Genomic DNA, 20,630 nt, shown 5'->3' with positions numbered 1-20,630 from the left:
GAATAAAATACATATCAAATCAGGAAAAAACGATAGGTGGCATAGGAGGCAATGCGTACGCATGGTGTCCTTTCAGGCCATGAGATGGTCAGCCCAGGAAACGTAAAATGCCTCTGAGCTTGGTGACATTTAATGCCATACAGGACAAAAAAGAGAGAATGTAACAGTCACAAAGAGGTGGATACCACAACCGCCACAGTCCTTCCCACCTCCAGCTTCCCTGAGCCAAGGAAGCAATTGCTGGAGCCAGGGAGGACCGAGGCAGCGGTTGAGGTTCCAGCAGGAGGGCTGAGGCTGCAGAGACATAACACAGTTTGCTACTGTAATTAAACAGCGCATTTTGGCTTTTCTAGAGCTGCCCAGCTCAAAGCTTCACACACAAAAATATTTACATGAATAATAGACCCCTGAACGGATTAATCACAAAAAAAATTACAGTGAGACCTAAGCCCATGCTGTCTCTGAGCGGCACGTAGCTTTGCAAAGGAAACTGCCTCCCACTCCGATGCTGTATCTTGCTGCTGTGCTTAATGACTGTAAATGTGTTCATTGAAATTCATGGGGGCTCTTTGATTCGTTGCTTTTTTTTTTGCCTGGGAGATTACACACACACACAATAATGGGTATATACTGGTGTTCAGAAATAACAGCAAGTCCCACAGCTAACCCAAGACTGTCCAAGACAATCTGCATGCAGAAGTCACAACATGTAAACATCTAAAATAAGGCTTCAGGATGCTAGAGCACACACACACACAGACATGCAACACACAGTGTCAAGTACTTCCACTTCTGAGTGCCCAACCTGTGACACCTTAAAGCAGTCTGATTTTCAGAAAGAACCAAATCTCTAATCACATTATGAAAACTTTGCCTTCACCTTTTAATGCTTGCCAGTCCAAGCAGAGGCAGCAATACCTGGGGTATATTTCACAGGATGCAAATGCATTGCTGGACCTCATGGGGTTCTTATGTCCCCACTCAACACCACCTTTTAGATTATCATATTTTGGGCCAAGTTTTAGGTTTCGTGAGGTCACATGGTAAAGGATGGATTCACTAGGTCATGCAGTAGAAAAGACCATACAGATAGATCTGTGCTTAAAAAGGTTTCTGGACACTTTGGATTCCTCAAAAGGTTCAAAACCTAAAATGCAACATTACAACAGGAGAAGGCTATATACATGCCATTAAGCAACTAGTACTTTCTTGACTTGGATCTTGAAATACTTGACTCACTTCGCAACCTCGTGACCCAATGTCTCTTAGTAAAGGTTATTATCAATTGCTTATTGATATATATGTGGCTGTTCAACACTTTGTGAGCCTCCCAGCACATGAAAAATGGCTTGTCCTCACTTTTTACACAGCAGCAGTCAATGATATGTTATTTCTGTCAACAACCATCATGTACTATTACAGTAGTCCTATACAGCTAGCAGTGAAACACCACTAGATACTTGCGGTACATCAGCACACAGTAAAACAATGGCAACACATTGCACCTACACACCCGTTGTTTCCTACCTGTGCCTGCCTTTCCCATAAATATCTCCAGGGCACAAAACAGCAGCTTGACACCTGCATCTACCTGCCAGTTGTTTATGGTACTGTAAAATAAGCAGCTAGCTAGGAATACTGTGCTAGTGTGCAGTCCTCCCTTGAACTCCTGCACCAAGCAATGTTAAACATCAGATTATACGTGAACTTCATACAGGCTACATTTTGGCTAGAACAGACCCACTAAAACATGAGCACATGGAGAACAAGTAAATACACTAGTTAGGAGAAATTTTCCAGCATCTATACCTTCTCTATGCATAAGCACACAGCCAGAATATAGTGTAAACTAGTAAACATTGGTGCTCACGTCCAATAGCTAAGGGGTTGGGGTCCTTACTTGCACCTTCAAGATGTTTCTGCTTGCAGCCTTTTATTACTTGAGTAGTTTATTACAATTTATCTTGCAGCTACTGGTGGCTCTGTTATTTAATCTGATTCATCAGATTGTGTTTATTTATTAACTGCTCTGCAGGATTTTACAGATAAAACAATGTTCCAATCTGCCACAAGGGTTATAAATAAGTAGGTGGCATTTTTATGCCAGAAGTTTAACAAACAAACAAACAAACAAACTCCTGTTTCACTGGCACAGTCACAGAATTACTGAAATCTCCCTTACAGCCCAGATACTTGCAGGGCTCCTGCCACAGTCTCACATCACCTATTAAATAATTAAAAACAGAAAAGCAAGAATCTTACACCCCATTTCCTTCCCTTGCAGCACAGAAGACAAACAGTTCTCTTTGTAGATTTGTCTGTTGTATCTATGTATGTGTAAAAAAACAAAGGAAAATGTAGCTGTCTATGTGAAACCATGCAAATAAATTACATACGAAATCAAGGAAAACACAGATAAGGTCACTAAAGTTGTATTTAGTTCTGAAAAAAGATGAAATTCATGGCTGCTTGCTCCAATTCCATGTCCTCAAAACATACATTGTGCTATACAGGCGCTCTCCTCATATAATTCTCTTGGCTTACCTTTATTTCCTTCAATATAAGAGCTTTGAACCTGGCAAAAGGCACCTGAAACTCGTTTTTTAGTTTATAGTAATGGCACTGGGGCTTTCACATTCCTGCCCGGATATATTTGAAAATTCCAACTGCAAATGTTCTGCACTTGTGCTGTGAGGCCACTGAACTGGGTGCACTGTCCTTGTTCTATACCGACACATCCCAGTCCTCCAGGCACCCCAACACTGGTGGGATTCCCAGGAATTTTATGCTCACTCAGAAACGGTTAAATACTATTAAAAAGGGACTCTGTTTAAATAGCACTCTGGTGGTGAGATAAACTAAAAAACCCCAGGAAGTCCACAAAATAATCTGGAGTTTTATCACCTGGATAGCTTCAAAGTCACTTAGAGGCAGCCAGGTTTACTGCAACTTTCTTTTAAAGGGGGAGAGGCCCTGCAATGAATATGAGAGATGTGCCTTCACAAAGGAGCCTCCTCCCTACGGTGCCTCCATGCTATCTGGATGTGGGTGGGAACCGGCTTAAGATGAAGGTTAAACCTTAACTGTATGTACCAGCTCTGTACTTTCCACTCCACTTCAGACCCTTAATGTCATATTAAACTTGACTTGATAAGCTGAGAGTTAACTGGTTTGCACAACAAACCTTACAAAATGTGCTTGTTTGCTTCTCTTTATTTTAACCCTGCTCCAGCAACAGAGCAAGTAGGAAAAATGAAAACAAGTTTAGGTTTGTCTGTTGTTCTTCTCTGCCCTGTCCTGTCCGCTCCCTGTCAATGCCACAGCCCAGCAGGAATTTAAGGAGGTGACTGGAGATCCACACATCATTGCAAGCCAAGGTTCGACTGCAGGTGGACAGGAACAGCTCACACACTCAGCACAGGGTGTGGGTACCTCGGTGCGGATCAGGAATGCTGCTGGACAAACACTCCCTTGAGAAGTGCTTTTGTTTGTTTTGTGGGTTTTTTTTCTCCCTTTGGGTAAAACAAATGTAGATGTCGAGCCAGATTCATAGGTAGTATCAATGGAAGCAAGACCCTGAAGTCAATTTAGATCACCTGCATACAGTTTGTATTTATTCCAAGTGCAGCCCCTTTGCATATCTTGCAGAAGTCCTTTAGCATCATAAAGCAAACAGAATCCATTAATTACTTGGAGCAAGCAGTGCCAAACATAGCATTACCAGTTATTTTATACTATATAAACACAGGAAGACAGAGAGAATACATGGCCTTTAACTTTCCTATCGAGCTAGACAGTTTTCTTCTGCATAAAACCTCTGAACCAGCCCTTATCCCTAGTTCATTTCTTCTCATCCCGTGTCAATGAGTTCCACTGTTCCACCAACATGCTCCCACATGAGAAAAAGTATTTCTGTTAGCACCATTCTATTTTATGTCTCATATTAGGAGATAGCAAGAACATGCTCCAGTTTCCCTTTATGTAAGTAAGTTTTCCCTTTTCTTGTTACTGTCAGAAATAAAGTTTTGGAAACAGGCTATTAACAGTAAGCTGTTATGAAGATAATAGTGACATGGGAAGAGCAATATTGACAACTCCTCTTCCTTCCCCGCCACTGAAGTTGGGAGTTTTCACTTACTTTGATCAAGGCTAGAAGCGAAGGGAACCTTGCTTCCAAAACCAGGTCAGGCTGTGAAACTAATGGGCTCCTTTGGGACATGAACATTTTTATTTATACTTTACTTTCTGCCCAAGAACCAGTGTGGCCCAGGCCTTTGTCACCCTTGGAAAGATCTGCTCTTCAAGCATGTGGTTTTGTCATGCCTTGCACAGGTGCCAAATGAGGTCAAACAGATTGAGCTGACTGACACTTCTTACCTATGCAGTTTTCCTATCTCTTCCTATTGCTCTCTACTTGACAACATATATATTTACCACCAACATTATTGAAGAGCTCGAAACAAGGGTGGGACTTTTCTCAAGCAGACAGTGCTTAGCCAAGCTGTGCTGCATACTTTGGAAAACCTCATATGCTTAAAGGCTCCTTCAGGATAAGGGGTTTTGGGCCAGTTCACTGCTCCTAAATGATCTTCCCATTTATTCCAGCTTCATCAAAGCAAATGAATCTGCTGCCACCAGGGCTGGACAGATGCCTCCTTTCCCTACCATGTTTGTCACCAACACTTGTGGTCTTCAGTGCTCCATGTTCAAAATTAGCCATAGTATTTGGCAGGGGGAAGCCAGGACCATTTTGTATGAAAACAATTCTTACCAAAACAACAATTAACAATAAAGATAACTTTTAAAGGATGATGGCATCCTTTAACTCTGAGAGATGAATCTGGGATACTGGGCAGCTTCTGTTCTAGCACAAACTTCTGCATCAACTGTGTATGTCTGACATTGAAGCTGCATTAATCTTTTCTGGGTAATAAAATTCAGCAATTCCAATTTCCAGCAGGAAAGATTTGGGGGTTTAGGATGTTTCTTTTTTGGTGCGATTAGTTTTGCACTACAAGCCCTGGATAGATTCAGAACCTGTTATTGTGGCTGAAAGGGAGGCAGACAAAATGAAAGGAAATTAAACATGGGTGTGAAATTAAACCAAAAGGAAGAGAAAGAAAAAGAGGAACGAAAAAGCAACTGCCTGGGCTGAAAGTAAAGACAGAAAAGCTGGACAACACACCACAGAGCTCTTTCAACATCCAGAAATACTTTAAAAAGGTTTCCTGCAAAAAAGGGGAATTTAGGAAACTCTGAACACACTTAACTGCATTCCATGACCAAAAAAACCCCCACAACAAAATAAAAATTCATATTGAATGCTCCACTAGGCTATTTAAATTAGCTGATTTCAGTGCGAAGTCTGAATCAAGAGTGAAAGGGTGTAAATCTTCTCATTTCTCAAAACCTGGGAGAAGAAAACTATCTTTTTCTCATTTTCTTACATCTATTTTTTTGTTTACTTTGTGTGTGAAGAGTCTTGAACTGAGTCAGCAGATTGGGATTTAGGACATCTGGATTCATTCCTATCTGTGACACTGATGTCTCAAATGCCTTTTTCAAGTCCCTTTTTGTCTGTACTAGATTCATCCTCTGCAGAAGGTGGCTGGGCAGTAAGCCTTCCTGTTTTCTTGTCTTGGGATTGAACCCTCTGAGAAATGACTGTGTCTCACTATGAGTTCTATACTCCCTGACACAAAATGGCCCTTTTACCTTCTCTTCACCAATGGTGCAATCTTATCCCATGGACTGCTCACCAGCCAGGTCAAATTAGTCCTCAACTTGATGTTGATCAGGGCAGAAATCTCATGCATCTCAACCAACACCATACTTACAGTCTCCTGAAGCTGGTTCATCATTAGCCCTTGGGAAAAACTCATTGCTTGTAAAAGACCAATGATAGGAACACATAATGAAGACATTTTTCACAATATAGCTAATGTGGACATTTTACTGGGACACATACAAGTCAAACAAAGCACTTTTCCCAGTGGATGATCTATTCTTTGAAGCTGAGCAGCTTCATTCCAACAAAACATGCCAAAAAGCAATCTGTTGATGCTGCTTGATGGAAACGTAGCTATGGATATTGAGACACACTTGATCCTACAGCATTACCAGCACCTGCAGTTTCAGCCCAAGACAGATACAATACTACGCTGTTCTCCAGTTTCCAGCTCCCAGAGTCAGTTGACCAAAGAGAAAAGTTAACTTGCATGTTTCCCCCTTCCTCCCCACTCATGAAATAAATATAATAAGGTAAACAAAACGGCTAATTTATCATGTTTCACTCTCATTTCTAAGTATCTATGAACTGAGGGGATCCAGATTCATCATTTTTTAATTCCTGGGGTCAGAAGCACATTGGTAGTGCAAACTTTGAGGAATTATGCCAACATCAGTGGAGTTTCTCCAGATTAGTACAACTACAATTGATATCAAAAGCTCAGTCATTTTGTTCAAAATCACTTTTGTGAACCACCTTTTTTCCTACTGGAAATTTTCCACTTTCCAGTTATTTTAAAATCCAGAGGAGTTAACATGGCTTTTCTTTGTAAATGTGCTTGCTCCTACAGAATCTTAGAACAGTTGAGAGGGACCTTAAAGCTCATCTAATTCCAACCCCCTGCCACGGGCAGGGACACCTTCCACTAGAGCAGGTTGCTCCAAGCCCCTGTGTCCAACCTGGCTTGAACACTGCCAGGGATGGGGCAGCCACAGCTTCTCTGGGCACCCTGAGCCAGCGCCTCAGCACCCTCACAGGGAACAACTTCTGCCTAAGAGCTCATCTCAGTCTCCCCTCTGGCAGGTTAAAGCCATTCCCCTTGTCCTGTCCCTACAGGCCCTTGTCCAAAGCCCCTCTCCAGCTTTCTTGTAGCCCCTTTAGGCAATGGGTGCTGCCCTAAAGGCTCCCTGGAGCCTTCTCTTCTTCAGGCTGAACAAGCCCAGCTCTCTCAGCCTTAAATCATTTCCCTGTTCTGTCCTGGTGTTTTATAGGAAGAAAACTATCATTACATATGAATCACAGAATAAAGTGCCTCCTACAAAAGACATCACTCTATTAGGAACACATTCAAAGTGGCACATTCACTATGCATTTAGTTTTCATTTACAGCATGCACTCTATACCCAGTAAACTGCCTATATCAGTTTTTGTTTTCATAACCTATTCCTGACACCTAACAAGAACTGGGAGTGCTGCTCCAGGATTTGGCAAGAAGGAACAGGTTGTGGATGAGCAGGTTTCTCTGACTCACCTACACGGATCAACAAGGAAAAATAAAAGGGAGAGGGTGGAGACTGCAAAGGGAAAAGGGAAGGGGGGGGTGGGAATGAGGGGAGGGAAAGAGAGGGGAGTGACGTGTTCCTTTGGATGCGGTGTGTAATGCAGCTGGCAGACTGCCTGCTCGCGGTGCCACAGAGTTCCAGACATGCCAGTCCAGCTGACTCAGCTCTTTGAAAGGAGGAAAGGGAAGGGAGAAATTTCTCAAACCTTTCTGATATCCGAGGGATGGGGATTGCTGGGCTCTCCTCGAAGATATCTGAACCCGTCTTTCACATCAGAGACTCGAATGGTGTCCCCGGAGAGGTATTAGAGAAAGATGTTCACACGAAAACCTTGCGTGGAACTGCTTATGCTTCTATCAAATCATGCCTCTGTGGTTGTTGGAAAATTCAGCAGCACAGCTTCATCCCACAAACCAGAAATGTCAGGCCTCTCCTAGCCAAGGCTAGCTGCTCCCAGACAAGCCACTGTCTCCAAGGAGACAAGCAAAATGCATGCACACGAAGGGTATCCAAGTGAGAGAGAGTCTATGGCCCGTGCTGCTTTTCTATATAAAAATTTCATCATCAGATTCTCAGCAGTGTTACCTTTACATGTGATTTATTTTCTAGGAAGAGCCTGAAGCCCTTAAACAGTCTGTGCTCTGCCTACCTGTGAGACCAGCTCTATCCCATGGTACAGTATGGTGCTGTAGGCATGTCAGCACAGTCCAGTCCTGTTTGGCTATGTGCTGTCCTAGACTTCTACTCCAAACTGAAAAGAGGCAGGAGGAAGAAAGTACCTATTTCTCAGCAAAAGGAACTGAAACACAGGCTAAGGCTTTCAAAGCCCCCCATTCTTACCGAATTCAAACAGAGCTCACTGCTTTTGAAGAGCCACGTTTAACTAGCCCCAGAATCAGCACAGGGTTGAGCTTGTCTTAGCTGTCCCATCAGGATCCTCACCATGGGCTCTTGACCATCTCGGAGCATGGAAGAGCATTCATGCCTGTCTTCCTGGAAAGGAGGGAGAGGAGACATCCCTGGGGAGCACATCCCCCCATCCTTGATAGGGAGCAGGTGGCTGTCTGGGCAGCTACAGCATCCCGGGGAACTCTGCTGCCTTACACTGAAAATCCTCCTCAATTACCCTGTCCCACCAACTACTTGTAGCACTTCCCACAGAGGCAGAGTGACTCTCGCAGATTTAATACAAAAAGCCCGAACAAACTCGACATAGAGGCTTTTCCAAAAGGGAGTGCTTTGCAGTGTACAGGTAACCCTGTGGTTGGGGAGAGTCCCAGCCAGGTGCTCTTTGACAAAGTTTCAATAGGCAGGGCCTCAACAGCATTTCTCCAGCTTCAGGAATGAAGATAGAGATCTTGACTCGCTTTTGCAAGGCAGGGAGGGAACTTGGGGCACCCTGTCTGAAATCAGCACAGCACAGTTATGCAAAACATGTGTGCAACTGGCATCTCTTGTGTAATCCTGGCTGTAATCAACCTCTCTAACCACTCCAGAAAGGAAGGAGGGGCAGAGGGTGGAGAAAGTTCACACTTAGATCAAATAAAAAATGGGAAAATATCCAGAGAGTTTTAGTCAGGTAAAAACACAGTTCCCTCTCATAGGAAACCTCCAGGACAAGTTTCCTTGAACTTCACACAGGGTTATAAATAGGAGAGTCACACAGAGTTCAGTACAGGTTCACTGTAAAAAATCTAGACATTCTCATTTTCCTTGAGCGATATCCATCAATATCTTAGCTGTCAGATAATTCATAATTACAGGTTGCTGAGAGTCTGGGAGAATATACCAGTAGCAGCTTTCTGCAGCTCTGCTATGGTGTGGTGTTAACTGGGTTATTTTTTTCCCCTTTAGTTTCTCTTGGCTTCCTTTCCAGATGGCAAAAATAACCTCTCTTACACCTTAAAGCACTCATATATTATCAAAAATGTCAGTGACGTTTCTCCATTTCACACTGCCCCATAAACCACCTCTGAGATGTCAAGGAAAGGTGGCCTCAAACCACCATTTGATTCCAAGCTCAAACTTTCTCAAGCTGAAAAGTTTCACGAACTCCTTCAAGAACTGACAAAGGCGAGCTCCAAATGCTGGATCTTCTTTCCTTGGAGGCAATATGCAAAAGCTTTTTGCCCTTGAAAACAATTTTCTTGGGGGAAAAAAGCCAAACTCTTTTCCTCCTTAGAGCTGCTGTGGTATTTTGCTGGTCAGAGTATGTGCAAGAAGTGGTCTTGGTTTTGCCAAGAGATGGCTTCATCAAGTCAATACCACGTTTGCATCTCAAGAACACGAGAAAGTTCTCAGCCATTTCTTGGCTCTCTGTTCTGCAAAACCCACTGCAGCTACCTCAGAAGGCCACCTCTGGAGCAGGAGGACTCCTGATGCACTGCATTACATCCTTCAAGCTTATTCTAATACAATGTGACACCCAGATCCCAAAGAGTTTGGAGCCCGGCCATGTAATGCCTGTGTTTACAGCTACACCTTAAACTCTGGGTTTGTAGGTACATACATCAACTGGAGTGTAAAAACACTGGATTTCTGAAACAATCCTTGATGACAAAGAAAACGAGGCCACAAGAGGCCTCTACAGCTTGAACTTAAGAGAAAAGGACCACACATCCTTAAATACCTAAGCTACTAGACCCTCACCTGCCAGCCTGCCCATTGTAGTTCTGGTGCAGAAAGACAAGTGATTCACATGAAGCTACCTTGGTGCTGAGGTACCCAAATTTGCCAACCTGGTCTCATAGGGGTTTTTTCCTATTTCATTTTCCCATCACTGAAAAACGGATAACGGCAAGGCAACAACACATACCCACTTCACACAGGCTTTGGGCTGATGAAATAGATAGGGCTCATGAAAGAAACAAGACACAAAAATTGCAGGCTAAGTAGTAAGTCCTTTAGCATTATTAATAATCACCTTACTATTGTGTCGAAGATAATCACACCAGGATCAGGGTATAATACCTCAGTGGTTATGGGAACAATACAAAGTTATTATTCCTTCCACTTTGTAATTATCTCATTTTACTATTGCACAAAGGCTAAGTAAAACTAAGGAGATAATATGTAATGCTATGCAGCAGGGGCACAAGCAGCACCGGAATACTCTGCTACGTACTTACATGACCTTCACTGCAGCAATATGTGTGCGCCTTGCAATCATTTGTGCATGCTGCCCTCTCACCATCGTGACAAGGTTGAGAAGTGCACTTTATTTCCATTTCACTGACAGGCAACTGAGGCAGAGATGAGGTTAAGGGGTCTGCATCTGTACTGGCCCGTGTTTCCAGAGTGTAAAATGACTTCAAAATTTAGGTCCCTTATAATAATAAGAGTAGCAAAAAAAAAATCAAAATTAGTAAAAATAAAAAAGGAGAGGATTGGAAGATAAAGACAGGCTAGAATAGAATCAATGCCAGACATAATGAGTACAGCCTATCACAGTGTAAACTGAGCCCAGAGATTACTCACAGTCACAAAAAATAGTGTTAGGAAGAGCAATAATCTGCAGCAAAAGAAAGGATAGTTTTGGTTAAATATCCAAATGAGAGTTACAGCTATAAAAAGCAGATGGGGAGTGGAACTGTCTCCCTAGGGAGGCGATAGAAACAGTCTCTCTGGATGTTTAAAAAAACAGGTTAGGCATGCTGTTTAGAAGGGCTGCTGCTCTATATGCAGAAGTCATCTCACATTCATCTGCTTTTTTTATGTCAGTGAAATCCCACATATAGCACTGTGGCAGAATAACAGCCCAGAGGAAAAAGAAAGCCACTGTCTTGTTTGCTCCTCCAAAGCAGGATGTCTGGCTTAAGAACAGGCATCACGCAGCAGTGGAGAAGTGTCCCTTTCCTCTCCAATGAGCAGTCCAGTAGGGCAAGACCAGGTGCTTCATTTTGGTTGTATACGGCCTGAGGCAACACAAAGAGGGACAGAATCTGGCTGATGATGCCGAGATGCAAATTGCTAACGTGGAGGAGAGACAGAAAACACACAAAAACTGGACGTCAACAGTCCCACCCAAAACACACACTTCCATCTTGGCACAGGCATTCCCGCAGGAAGAAAGGAACTGGACAAAGTTAATCAGGGATGATCCCATGCAAGTCTTTCACCACGACGATGCTGCCTAAACAATGACCTAGTTACCCCTAAGCCTTGTGGTGATATCTGACCTTCTGGATGAGGTGACAGCAGGTTCAGGAGATCTGAAGTGAGAGGCAAAAGCCACCCCGTCCCCTCCTTATGAGCACCTTGTTGCACTGCAGGACCGAAATGTGCCCTGGGGAAACTTTCCCTCATGGTGAAGCTGGAGTGTTGAGGCATTAATACTCTTCCCCATTTTGGGGTGCAGGATCTGCTGCCTTAACACAAAACTCTTCCTTGCCAAGGGTCCAGAGGCTTAACCTCACACCAAACACCCAATTCTGCCATTCTGTCTCATTAAGGAGAGGAAACTTAGATGATCAGGGAAAGGAGGAGATGATGTAACCTCCCTCCAGACATGCTTTCCTCCTTCTCTCTGCTGAAGAATGGAGCTGGTAGACCTGCAGGTGCCAGAGACACAGTAAAGCCATGTTCCACTGAGAGATACAGCAGGAGGCACAAGACTTGTCTCACAGATACCATGATAAATCTTAGCACTTACTAATCTTGCTGTGAATTGATATTTAGAACAAGGATACTCCCATGGTATTGGTGTCTCTCACCACTAAAAGAGTGGGTGAGTCTTTCCCTATTCAGCCAGTTTACAGGCAAGCCTGAACCACTGAAGAAGCCGGCCACCTCCTGCTTATAGTGGGGCACCATAAGAAGTGGGAAGGTGCATAGCGTCTGTTCCCCTGTCAGATCAATCACATACCCCAGGGGATGGGCGAGGAAGAAAAGCTGATATCCAGTCTTAACCAAGAGTGAGATATTCATGAGGCTGGTACACAACACATCTACCTCTGCTTGCCAGGACCACTTCTCCTGTTTCTCTGTCTTATCTGTCGGAAACAGATCTCCTGGGTTGAACAGTCAAAGATTGATCCATAACTACCACAGATAAGAGGGAATCTTTATGGAATTTCAAGACTTTTAAAAGATCAATAAGCAAAAAGTGAACACTTTTTGCTTTGGGTGGAACCATATCTTTTCACAAGTTTCCCCTGAAAACAAAGCCCAAATGTTATTTTTTGTGGAAAGATCATGATCCTACAGCACCTTTAAATCAAAGATGTTTTCTCAGCGATAATTGTGCTCTGTAGAAAAGGCTTATCACGACCAAGCTTGTATAATGAGATAATTCTGAGCACATAAAAGATGATCTTTTCATATAGCTGACACTAATACTTGTAACCGTAGTGCTCTGGAGGTGAAGAGGACCCCGCCACTTCAAGAATCAGGTTCAGATAGGGATTTAGCAAAGCATGGGATACAAGTTGGAGCTACGTGGGGATTAAACTTTAAATAAGGATGCCTAGGGGATGAAAGACACTACCCTTGTACACATTCTGATCTTGCCTTCAAAAAATGCACATAGAAACAATATGGAAAGCAGAATCCCAGAGATTTTACTCTCTCTACAACATAGAGCGAAGGTCTCTAGGTACTGGAAGCATTAATGAGCTGCTGTACTGTGTACCTGCTTATAACAGTTTGGAACCTGAATTCCGATAAGAACACCACAAAATGGTTTTGTGACAAGGTTAATTCCGCCAAGTTTAACTGAAACAGTGTAAGAAAACCTGAGAGGAAGAGTAGCCCTGCCTGATTAAATACAGCTCTAAGTACCAGACCAAGAGAATAAATACCCGCTGGCTCATCACAACTGATGGAAGGTGCTGTTTGCTAACCTATTTGCAGAAATGGGATTTGTATGCAAAATATCCCCTCACCTCTTCACATTCCTACTTCATTTTTCACAGACAGTATCCTAGTTATTCACATTTACTACTTTTTTCCCCATTCACAATATGTTTGAGGCAGTCCAGCTCAGAGCGTAAGGAGAATTTCAGGTCCCAAGATTCTTCTAATTATATTGTTCCCATCGTCAAAAACATAGTTATAGAGTAGATACTGGTCCTTTTGAGAGTGGAGATGTTAATAGTGGTAAAAGTCCCTTGAAGATAAAAATAGCAGTTCAAAACACTGATTCTTCATTATCTTTAATAACTGTCCTCGCCACTGTTTCAATAATTCTCGCTGGCTTTTGACAGGCAGGACTTCCTGCACAGCACTGTTTTTCAGCACTGTGCTTGTTCATCCCATTTTTCAGCTGGACTGAGACACTCACAGGTGGGATGACTCTCTCAAACAGGTATTGAGTCAGGCATGTTGTCAGCATTAGGAACCAGGTTCTTTCTGCCTCTGAGCACAGTCACACACAGAGATCTCACTTGTTCTGCTGACAACAGTCATGCAATTGCAGGCATGTAGGACATCTCCAATGGCTTACTACCACATAGGAGGAGCTGAGCAGAAAGCCCTTATGGAGAAAAAGAGATGAGAAAGACTTGCAAGAAACATAGAAAGACTTATAAACTACCTTTATACGAATGGGACATTCACCTTTTTAATTATATGCCCTTTTATCTTGCACACTGTACATAGATTGCTAAGATAGTGCCTTTGGGAGTTTTTGCCTAAGCCTCTCTTTTCAAAACAAATGCTTCACTGCTTTTCTTTGGCAAATAAAATGATACCATTATTTCAGTACCACTGAAGAGCTGGGAAGTAAGTAACAAACAATGTGCAGGAGCAATGCAGGAAGAAGAGGGGGAAGAAAAAGCAAATATTTGTTAAAAGTAGAAAAGGGAAAAAAAGCATTTTCTAAACAAGAAAGAAATAGCTTGGAAATATATTTTTTTAAAGCTATTGTGAGGAAAAGCTTCTCTGACAGGAAAGAACAATGATTTGACTACCCGTTTTTTAGGAAGAAATAAACAGTAAAACTGCTTTCTTATATGAATAACACTTACATACTCCCACAGTAAGGGAGAGTGATTGAAGTTGCCAAGATAAAGGAAAAATAAGGAAATTCCAGAAGTACGGTTGCCTGAGGCGGCTTCATGTGGCCAGTGTGTGTGTATGCACAACGAGGCAGTCTGTTAATCACCAAAAAACCACAAAATAATTTGCCCACACGGCCATCCTTGCTTACTGCAAAGGATGGATGGATGGTTCACACTTAATCAAAATCTATTCTGTATGTTGTTTTCCCCTTAGCAAGTGATTCCACCCCTAATCTATGGCTTACTGCCCAAGCCCTGCTCTGAAAACTGATGTTCTGATGTTTTCTATGGGCTCTTCCAGATTGCTCATCATTGCAGCCTTGACTTTTTTAAGAATTATCAAAGCATTTGTGTTTACAATAGCATTATGAGGGGAGGGCTGACTTGGCTCCATTTTAGACACAAGAGAAATTTATGCCAAAACATAACTGCTAATTTTATGCACCCATTTGAGAATGCAGGGCTTTTCAAGGTAAAACAGCATCAGGCTGTACAATATATCTTTCAAACTACAGAAGTCACCATCTAGGTGCTTTAATTATCAGATTTATCTGTCAGATCAACGGCCTTCCTTAAAACTTCTGGGGTTTGTTCATTAATTGCCTACAGTAGAATGTTTCATTGGCTTTCTGTCTGCCTTTGTCTCATAGTGCAATTATAGAAATGATGGAGAAGATGGGCACGTCTCAGGGTGAGATAGCAGGTACTCTGTGACTGCCACCAGGAGACTGGCTTTGCCTGGATGTTTTCCTCCTTGAGAACAGCAAAAGCCAGGCAAGGCGAAGCCAATCCTTGCTGGTTTGTCAAGTGCATCCTGCAGCAGGGGCTACCAACATTTGCCCCAGCCCTCCACAGCCTGTCCTTACAACTCACATGAGGGAAGCCCACTCAGGCACCCCTCCTGTATCACCTGTGTTACAGAACTATGGAGTTGATTCTGAATACAACATTTGAAAGTCCTGTAAGTACCTTGATGCTCAGGCCCACTCTTAGTGTAATTCTGCACATTCTCTCCACAGGCATTATTCTACTAATGTCCTGAAGGCATCGTTATATTTCTGAAATCAAAAAAGCTGCATGTGGGAGGAAGATATAAACACGAAGTTCATCAGAACTCCATATGTCAGTAAATGGTAAATAATCGCAGGATTAAATCACTGCAAGATACGACCTTAATTATTTAGGGTTAAACAGCAGCAGCACTACAGATGCAGAGTAATATTTTGTTAACCACTCATCCTGGGAACACTTACACAGTAAGATATTATTCTGCAGAAGAAGGGCAAGCAAAACGTGGATTGTGATGCTTAGAAACACTTTCAAATAAATAGGAAACAATATTAAAAAGCATGGACAAAAAATGCACCCCAAGTGAAAAAAAAAAACCAACCCCAATTTTGAGGTTTTTTAAGTCGATAGTAGTTCCAGCTATTTCAGCTCTCTCTGAGATGCTTCTGCTAATTTCTGTTTGCAATCACATTTCCTTATTTTTTCACCTTTCCTGTCTTACTGTATGAAAACCCTGCACTAAGCGCAGGAAAAATTGACTAACTGGCAATAGTTAGAGGGTGTAACTGACTAAATGGTGACACAAAGTGCTTTCCAATTCGCAGACCAAACTAGCTGGGAGAAAAAAAAAAAAAAGGATAGAAAAAATTCTTTAATTCCTTTCTTACAAACTCTGCCTTCCATAAAAAAATTGAGTAGTTTAAAGCCCTCTTGGGAAGGAAAAAGTGGCTTTTTGTGTTTTTTGGTTTTTCTTAATTCATAGCACTTTCTTTTTAAGGATGAAAAGGACATACAACATGAAAAAGGAAACTGGTCTTGCATTTATGAAATCATTTACCAGATTCTCAGCTGGTGCAAAACAGCAGTACTTTCCTTGCTTAGAGGATGAGGTTCCAATCTGTATCAGCTGAGGATCTGATTGAAAGAGCTTTCCTTTTATAAACATAAAAACATATACAGACTCACCTCAATTTAGATATTAAGTGTACTAGATTGAAATCTCATATTTCAAAATAGTTTTCAACCTCTTCTTCCTATGTTTTATCTGATATCGTCTTTTCTGGTCAGAAATAAGAGATGTAAACATTCATAGCACCATAAAATCATTTAGATTGGAAAAGACCTTCGATGAGTTACTAGAATTGCTGTATCTTCACGGTCTACTTACAGACTTCTCAGTTGTGCTTTATTAAAGCAGAAAGTGCTGTATCGTACACTGATATGAAACTGTTTAAAATCTCTAGGAAACATCCCCCCATTTTCTCCATGAACCACGTTCATATACATATGCACAGACCAACAAAGCTGGCCTATAAGACGTGGACAGAATGACATCTTAACTCCCATGCTCATGTTCACAGCTGGGTACCGGGTTTTAGGGCAATATCCTAGGTTTTTAACTCTTCATCTGCGAGTGCTACTCTTAAGAACTTGGAGAGTATTGTGGGAGCACTTGCCTATTTCTGCTGGCCCTCTGCTGAAAACTGTTGTAGCTGACTGTTGAGAGGGGTGACACTTTCCTCACTGAAAACAAAACATGAAATTACCCATTGAGCACAGCTGAACTCAGCTAAGTCAGTTAGGGAACGAGATCCAGAGGAACTCATGTGCCTAAGCAGCTTAGTTGTCTTCTGAAAATCCCACACCTTTGCATTTCATCCTCATACAAAAAGCAGAAACATCAGAAACGTACTTTTCACATGGGAAAATTCATCCATCTCTATCAATGGCTGTATCTGGGTAACAAGATCTATATTCGTATTATGAATACAGTCTTTAACCTCAATGTTTGTGAGCTATTTTATGTCACAACTCCCTTTCTTATTTTAATGGTGGCTATTATGATCATGTATTCTTTTTTACTCAATTTCAAGCTGAAATTATGGTTATGGTCAGATGTGTGAAAATTGCATCTCACAGTTCCACAGGTATTGTCCCTTCTGACTTGCAGACGGAATCCTCTCGGCTGACAACTCTCACACCGTTCTCTCAGCCTAGTCCCACACCTGCAGTCCTTTAAGCTCATGCTTTCTGCCAGCAGTGCATTTGCATCAATACAGCCTCCTGCGTACTCCAAAATCTACCTGGAGAAGCTTACTAGCTTATCCTTTCTGATTCCTGGAAATGTCAAGGCAACTGTGTATCGTAAGACCAACCTAATGCTCATGAACCAGAAACCTCTACTGAAGTGAGGCAGACCCTGTAGAAGAAACACACATAAAGAATCAGGAAGCTCCATGATTGCATTTTCACAGTAGAGTTTTCGTCTGTGGCTACACTTCAACTACTGTGTTTCAGCAGTCACACATTTGCTAATACCTCCAAAATGTTCATCTGTAATGCTATCACTATTAGCAGTCCAATTATCTCTGCTCATTCAACAATGAAAAACAGTCTCCTATAAATGGCCTGGACACAGAAGTTGAACATCTTAGAAGATAAAAAATGCAGCAAATGGAAATCTTACTCAAGAGTCCTACACAACTGAGTAAGTGGGCAGAATGAGGCCCTTTGGTGCAGCATACAAAGACTAGAAATACACCTGATCCTGATCAGGGCTATCAGCCCGACTATAAACATGCAGTTACGGGGCAGATATTTTTTCAGAACATATCAAGAAACTCTATCAAGTAGACTTGACATAGACATGATACTATCACGTAGCAAGGCAAGACAAACCTAGTCTCCCTCCACCACTTTCTGCTTTAGGGTGAGTGCTGTGGGTGCCATGAATTAGGACTTTACAGCAAGATGTAACAATCAAAAATGCAATTAGGAGGTTTCTGAAAGATGAACGAGTAAGAACTCACCAGCATATGGCATTTATTAGATGAAGAAATGGGTATGAACGGAAAAGCAGGCTACCAAGAGCAGTTATTCTTTACAGTCTTTGGAATTTCACAGCCACTTTGGGGCTGAGAGTGTCAAAACAATCTGCCAGCGAAGCCTGGATACACCCAAGGAGACATTCAAAGGGAAGAACGATAGCATCAGCAGAGGAGCTCAGTTACACAAAAGGAGAGGTGTGGCTTAACCACAACTTTTCTGATTCACATCAAGGCTTTCCCAAAGTTCAGAGCTGTGCTATCTGAAGAGGATGGTACAGACCCAGAGCCACCAGGACCACACAGTTGTTTTCACAACCTGCTTCACTTGAACGGCAATGACAAAGGGCAAAACAAGAGGGAAGAGAAGACAAGGCAGGCTCACCAGAGTGCGTCCTGAGGTGTCCTGTGAGGGCATCCCTCCGTCGGCAGGCATAGCTGCAGAAGGGACATTTGAATGGTTTCTCCCCAGAGTGCAACTTGATGTGCCTCAGCAGGTTCCCCTTCTGGGTAAAAGAAGCTCCACATTGGTTACAGTGGAAGGGGCGTTCACCTGGAAGGGAAATGGAAGGGAGAGAGCTGTCAAGAAACATTGGAAGAGGCATGAAGCCCTTTATCCCGCTCTCTGTAACAGTGTCATCTTACATACGTATGGCCCCCACTGCCACACGTGGCGCTTGCTAAAGTCAGAGGCTGTTTCTTTTGCACGATGGGCAAAGACTTCAATAGTGATTTTCTTAAAGTTCTCTGCCTCAGAGGTTTGATCCTTCACGAAAGACAAGCTCTGATCAAAATTCAGATCCATGACTGTGAGTTTGTAGTATTTATCTCTATGGTTTTGCACTTATTTTTAGTATAGGTCCAATCCATATGAGTATTTAGAACTGAGCAGAACAATTGGACTTGGACAGATGTTAAGGTCTTTGCTTCAAACCAAACCTTTTGCTTACATTACACTTTGATTGAAAACCCTTTTTAAAGGCTGCTTTGCATTGCTAGAGTGGTATAGAGAGAATAGATGCAAGTAAGGATCAGGTCCACAAGCTTTGTGCAGTAGCAAACACCGAGAAAAATGTTACACTGTTAAATTGTGAAATATGCAAATTTGTGCTCTAAGTAAAACTCATTGAAAAGACTTGTTTGATGAAAAACACAGTATCTAAATTAACAGAAACTCTATACTTTACCCTCTCCCCTGAACCCATGCATTCACACACACACATACAAAACTTATTTTGATGTTAATCCTTTGTATTTGCTCTGAGCAGTGGGGACTGGGTCCATAAAAACAAACACCCTTATTTAAAGTCACTAGTTAGAGGAAAAGCCCTGACAAACCCACACAGGTTTTATGAAGTATCATCAAAACCATACTCTTTGTCAACATTTGTTGAGGACACTTAGTCTGTTCCAGCATTCTTGGCACGCCATCAGCTTCTAATCACCTGCTTGTCCCACTGTGCACATCAATAGGGCATAAGCATATAGTTGTGCCGGCCACCTGCCGAAGTTGCTTTACTGCAGCTGGGCATTAGCTGCCAGCATGCTTTCCACCAAGTAAGGACCAAGTTCATCAGATTTCAGAATGTAAGCAGCCTCAATCCATTTTTTCAGTGCATCACCTGTTTTGAAGCCTTGGTTAAATCCTGGTGGGACTTTCTGAGGTTGAATTCGCTGTCCTGAAGCACAGATCTCATGGAAAAACACAACGCATTGTGTGACTGTCACATCTCTGCAAAGCCTTTTTTCAATTGCTTTAAAATGATTACTCCCTTGCTAGACAAAATTAATGCTATGTTTTTATCAAAGGAGTTCATGTGTTCTGTGTAAACTCCAAAATACGCCTGTAGATTCAAATGGAAAGAGAGGGAGGAAAAGAGCTCTTACAGATGTCCACAAACAATTCTTGCTTCAGTGGTTTAAATCACTGCCAGCATTACGGCCCTGCCAGGAGGGTAGCATAAGGCAGGATACGTGCCATATATAATGCCATACCTCTGCAACTTTATTTCACGTGCATGAGCTGGAAATTACATCTGAAACCACCACAGATGCACTGAAGAAGATACTAAGGTTCCTACAAGCTTGCCAAGAACATTATGGAGTAACAATAAAAAAAAAAAATAAAAATCAGGGCATAAAACTCTTCTTCCAATACACTGAACACGAGCTCGTTGGAATTGATAAAGAGTTTGTGGTTTCCCTTTCAAACTCCCACACTATACTTCAAAGATCTGATTAGCCATTATCTTCTTTTATATAATTTCAAAATGTCCATAACAGAGATATGCAGAGACTGCAGTAGAAAAATACACGGGGCTTTTTTCTTTTCTGTTTTGCTTTCGCTGTCTGAGAAAACAGGCAAACCTCCTTCCTTTGACACGCTTCTCAGTATTCAGGAATGATAGCTTCAGTTTCAGGATGACAACATTAAGGTGGCAAGTTTCTTAACCAAGTCTAAAGCCTTTCCTTTTACTCCTGTTGTATTTAAAACTGTGCAGTTAAAGTG

General features: G+C 42.2%; 1 protein-coding gene across 6 annotated transcripts in view; it reads right to left on the bottom strand.

The window, feature by feature from the left end:
- The window catches only part of IKZF2 (IKAROS family zinc finger 2), a 119,990-nt gene that overhangs the window by 29,462 nt on the left and 69,898 nt on the right, over nt 1-20,630 (bottom strand). For all 6 annotated transcript variants that reach the window (XM_030488122.1, XM_030488126.1, XM_030488121.1 and 3 more), the window contains one exon: nt 18,507-18,674. In XM_030488122.1, coding sequence (XP_030343982.1) covers nt 18,507-18,674 — 168 coding nt within the window. The remainder of the gene's footprint in view (nt 1-18,506; nt 18,675-20,630) is intronic.

Source organism: Strigops habroptila, chromosome 5 (assembly GCF_004027225.2).
Source record: "Strigops habroptila isolate Jane chromosome 5, bStrHab1.2.pri, whole genome shotgun sequence".
NCBI lineage: Eukaryota > Metazoa > Chordata > Aves > Psittaciformes > Psittacidae > Strigops > Strigops habroptila.
This window is presented reverse-complemented; position numbering and strand designations above follow the sequence as displayed.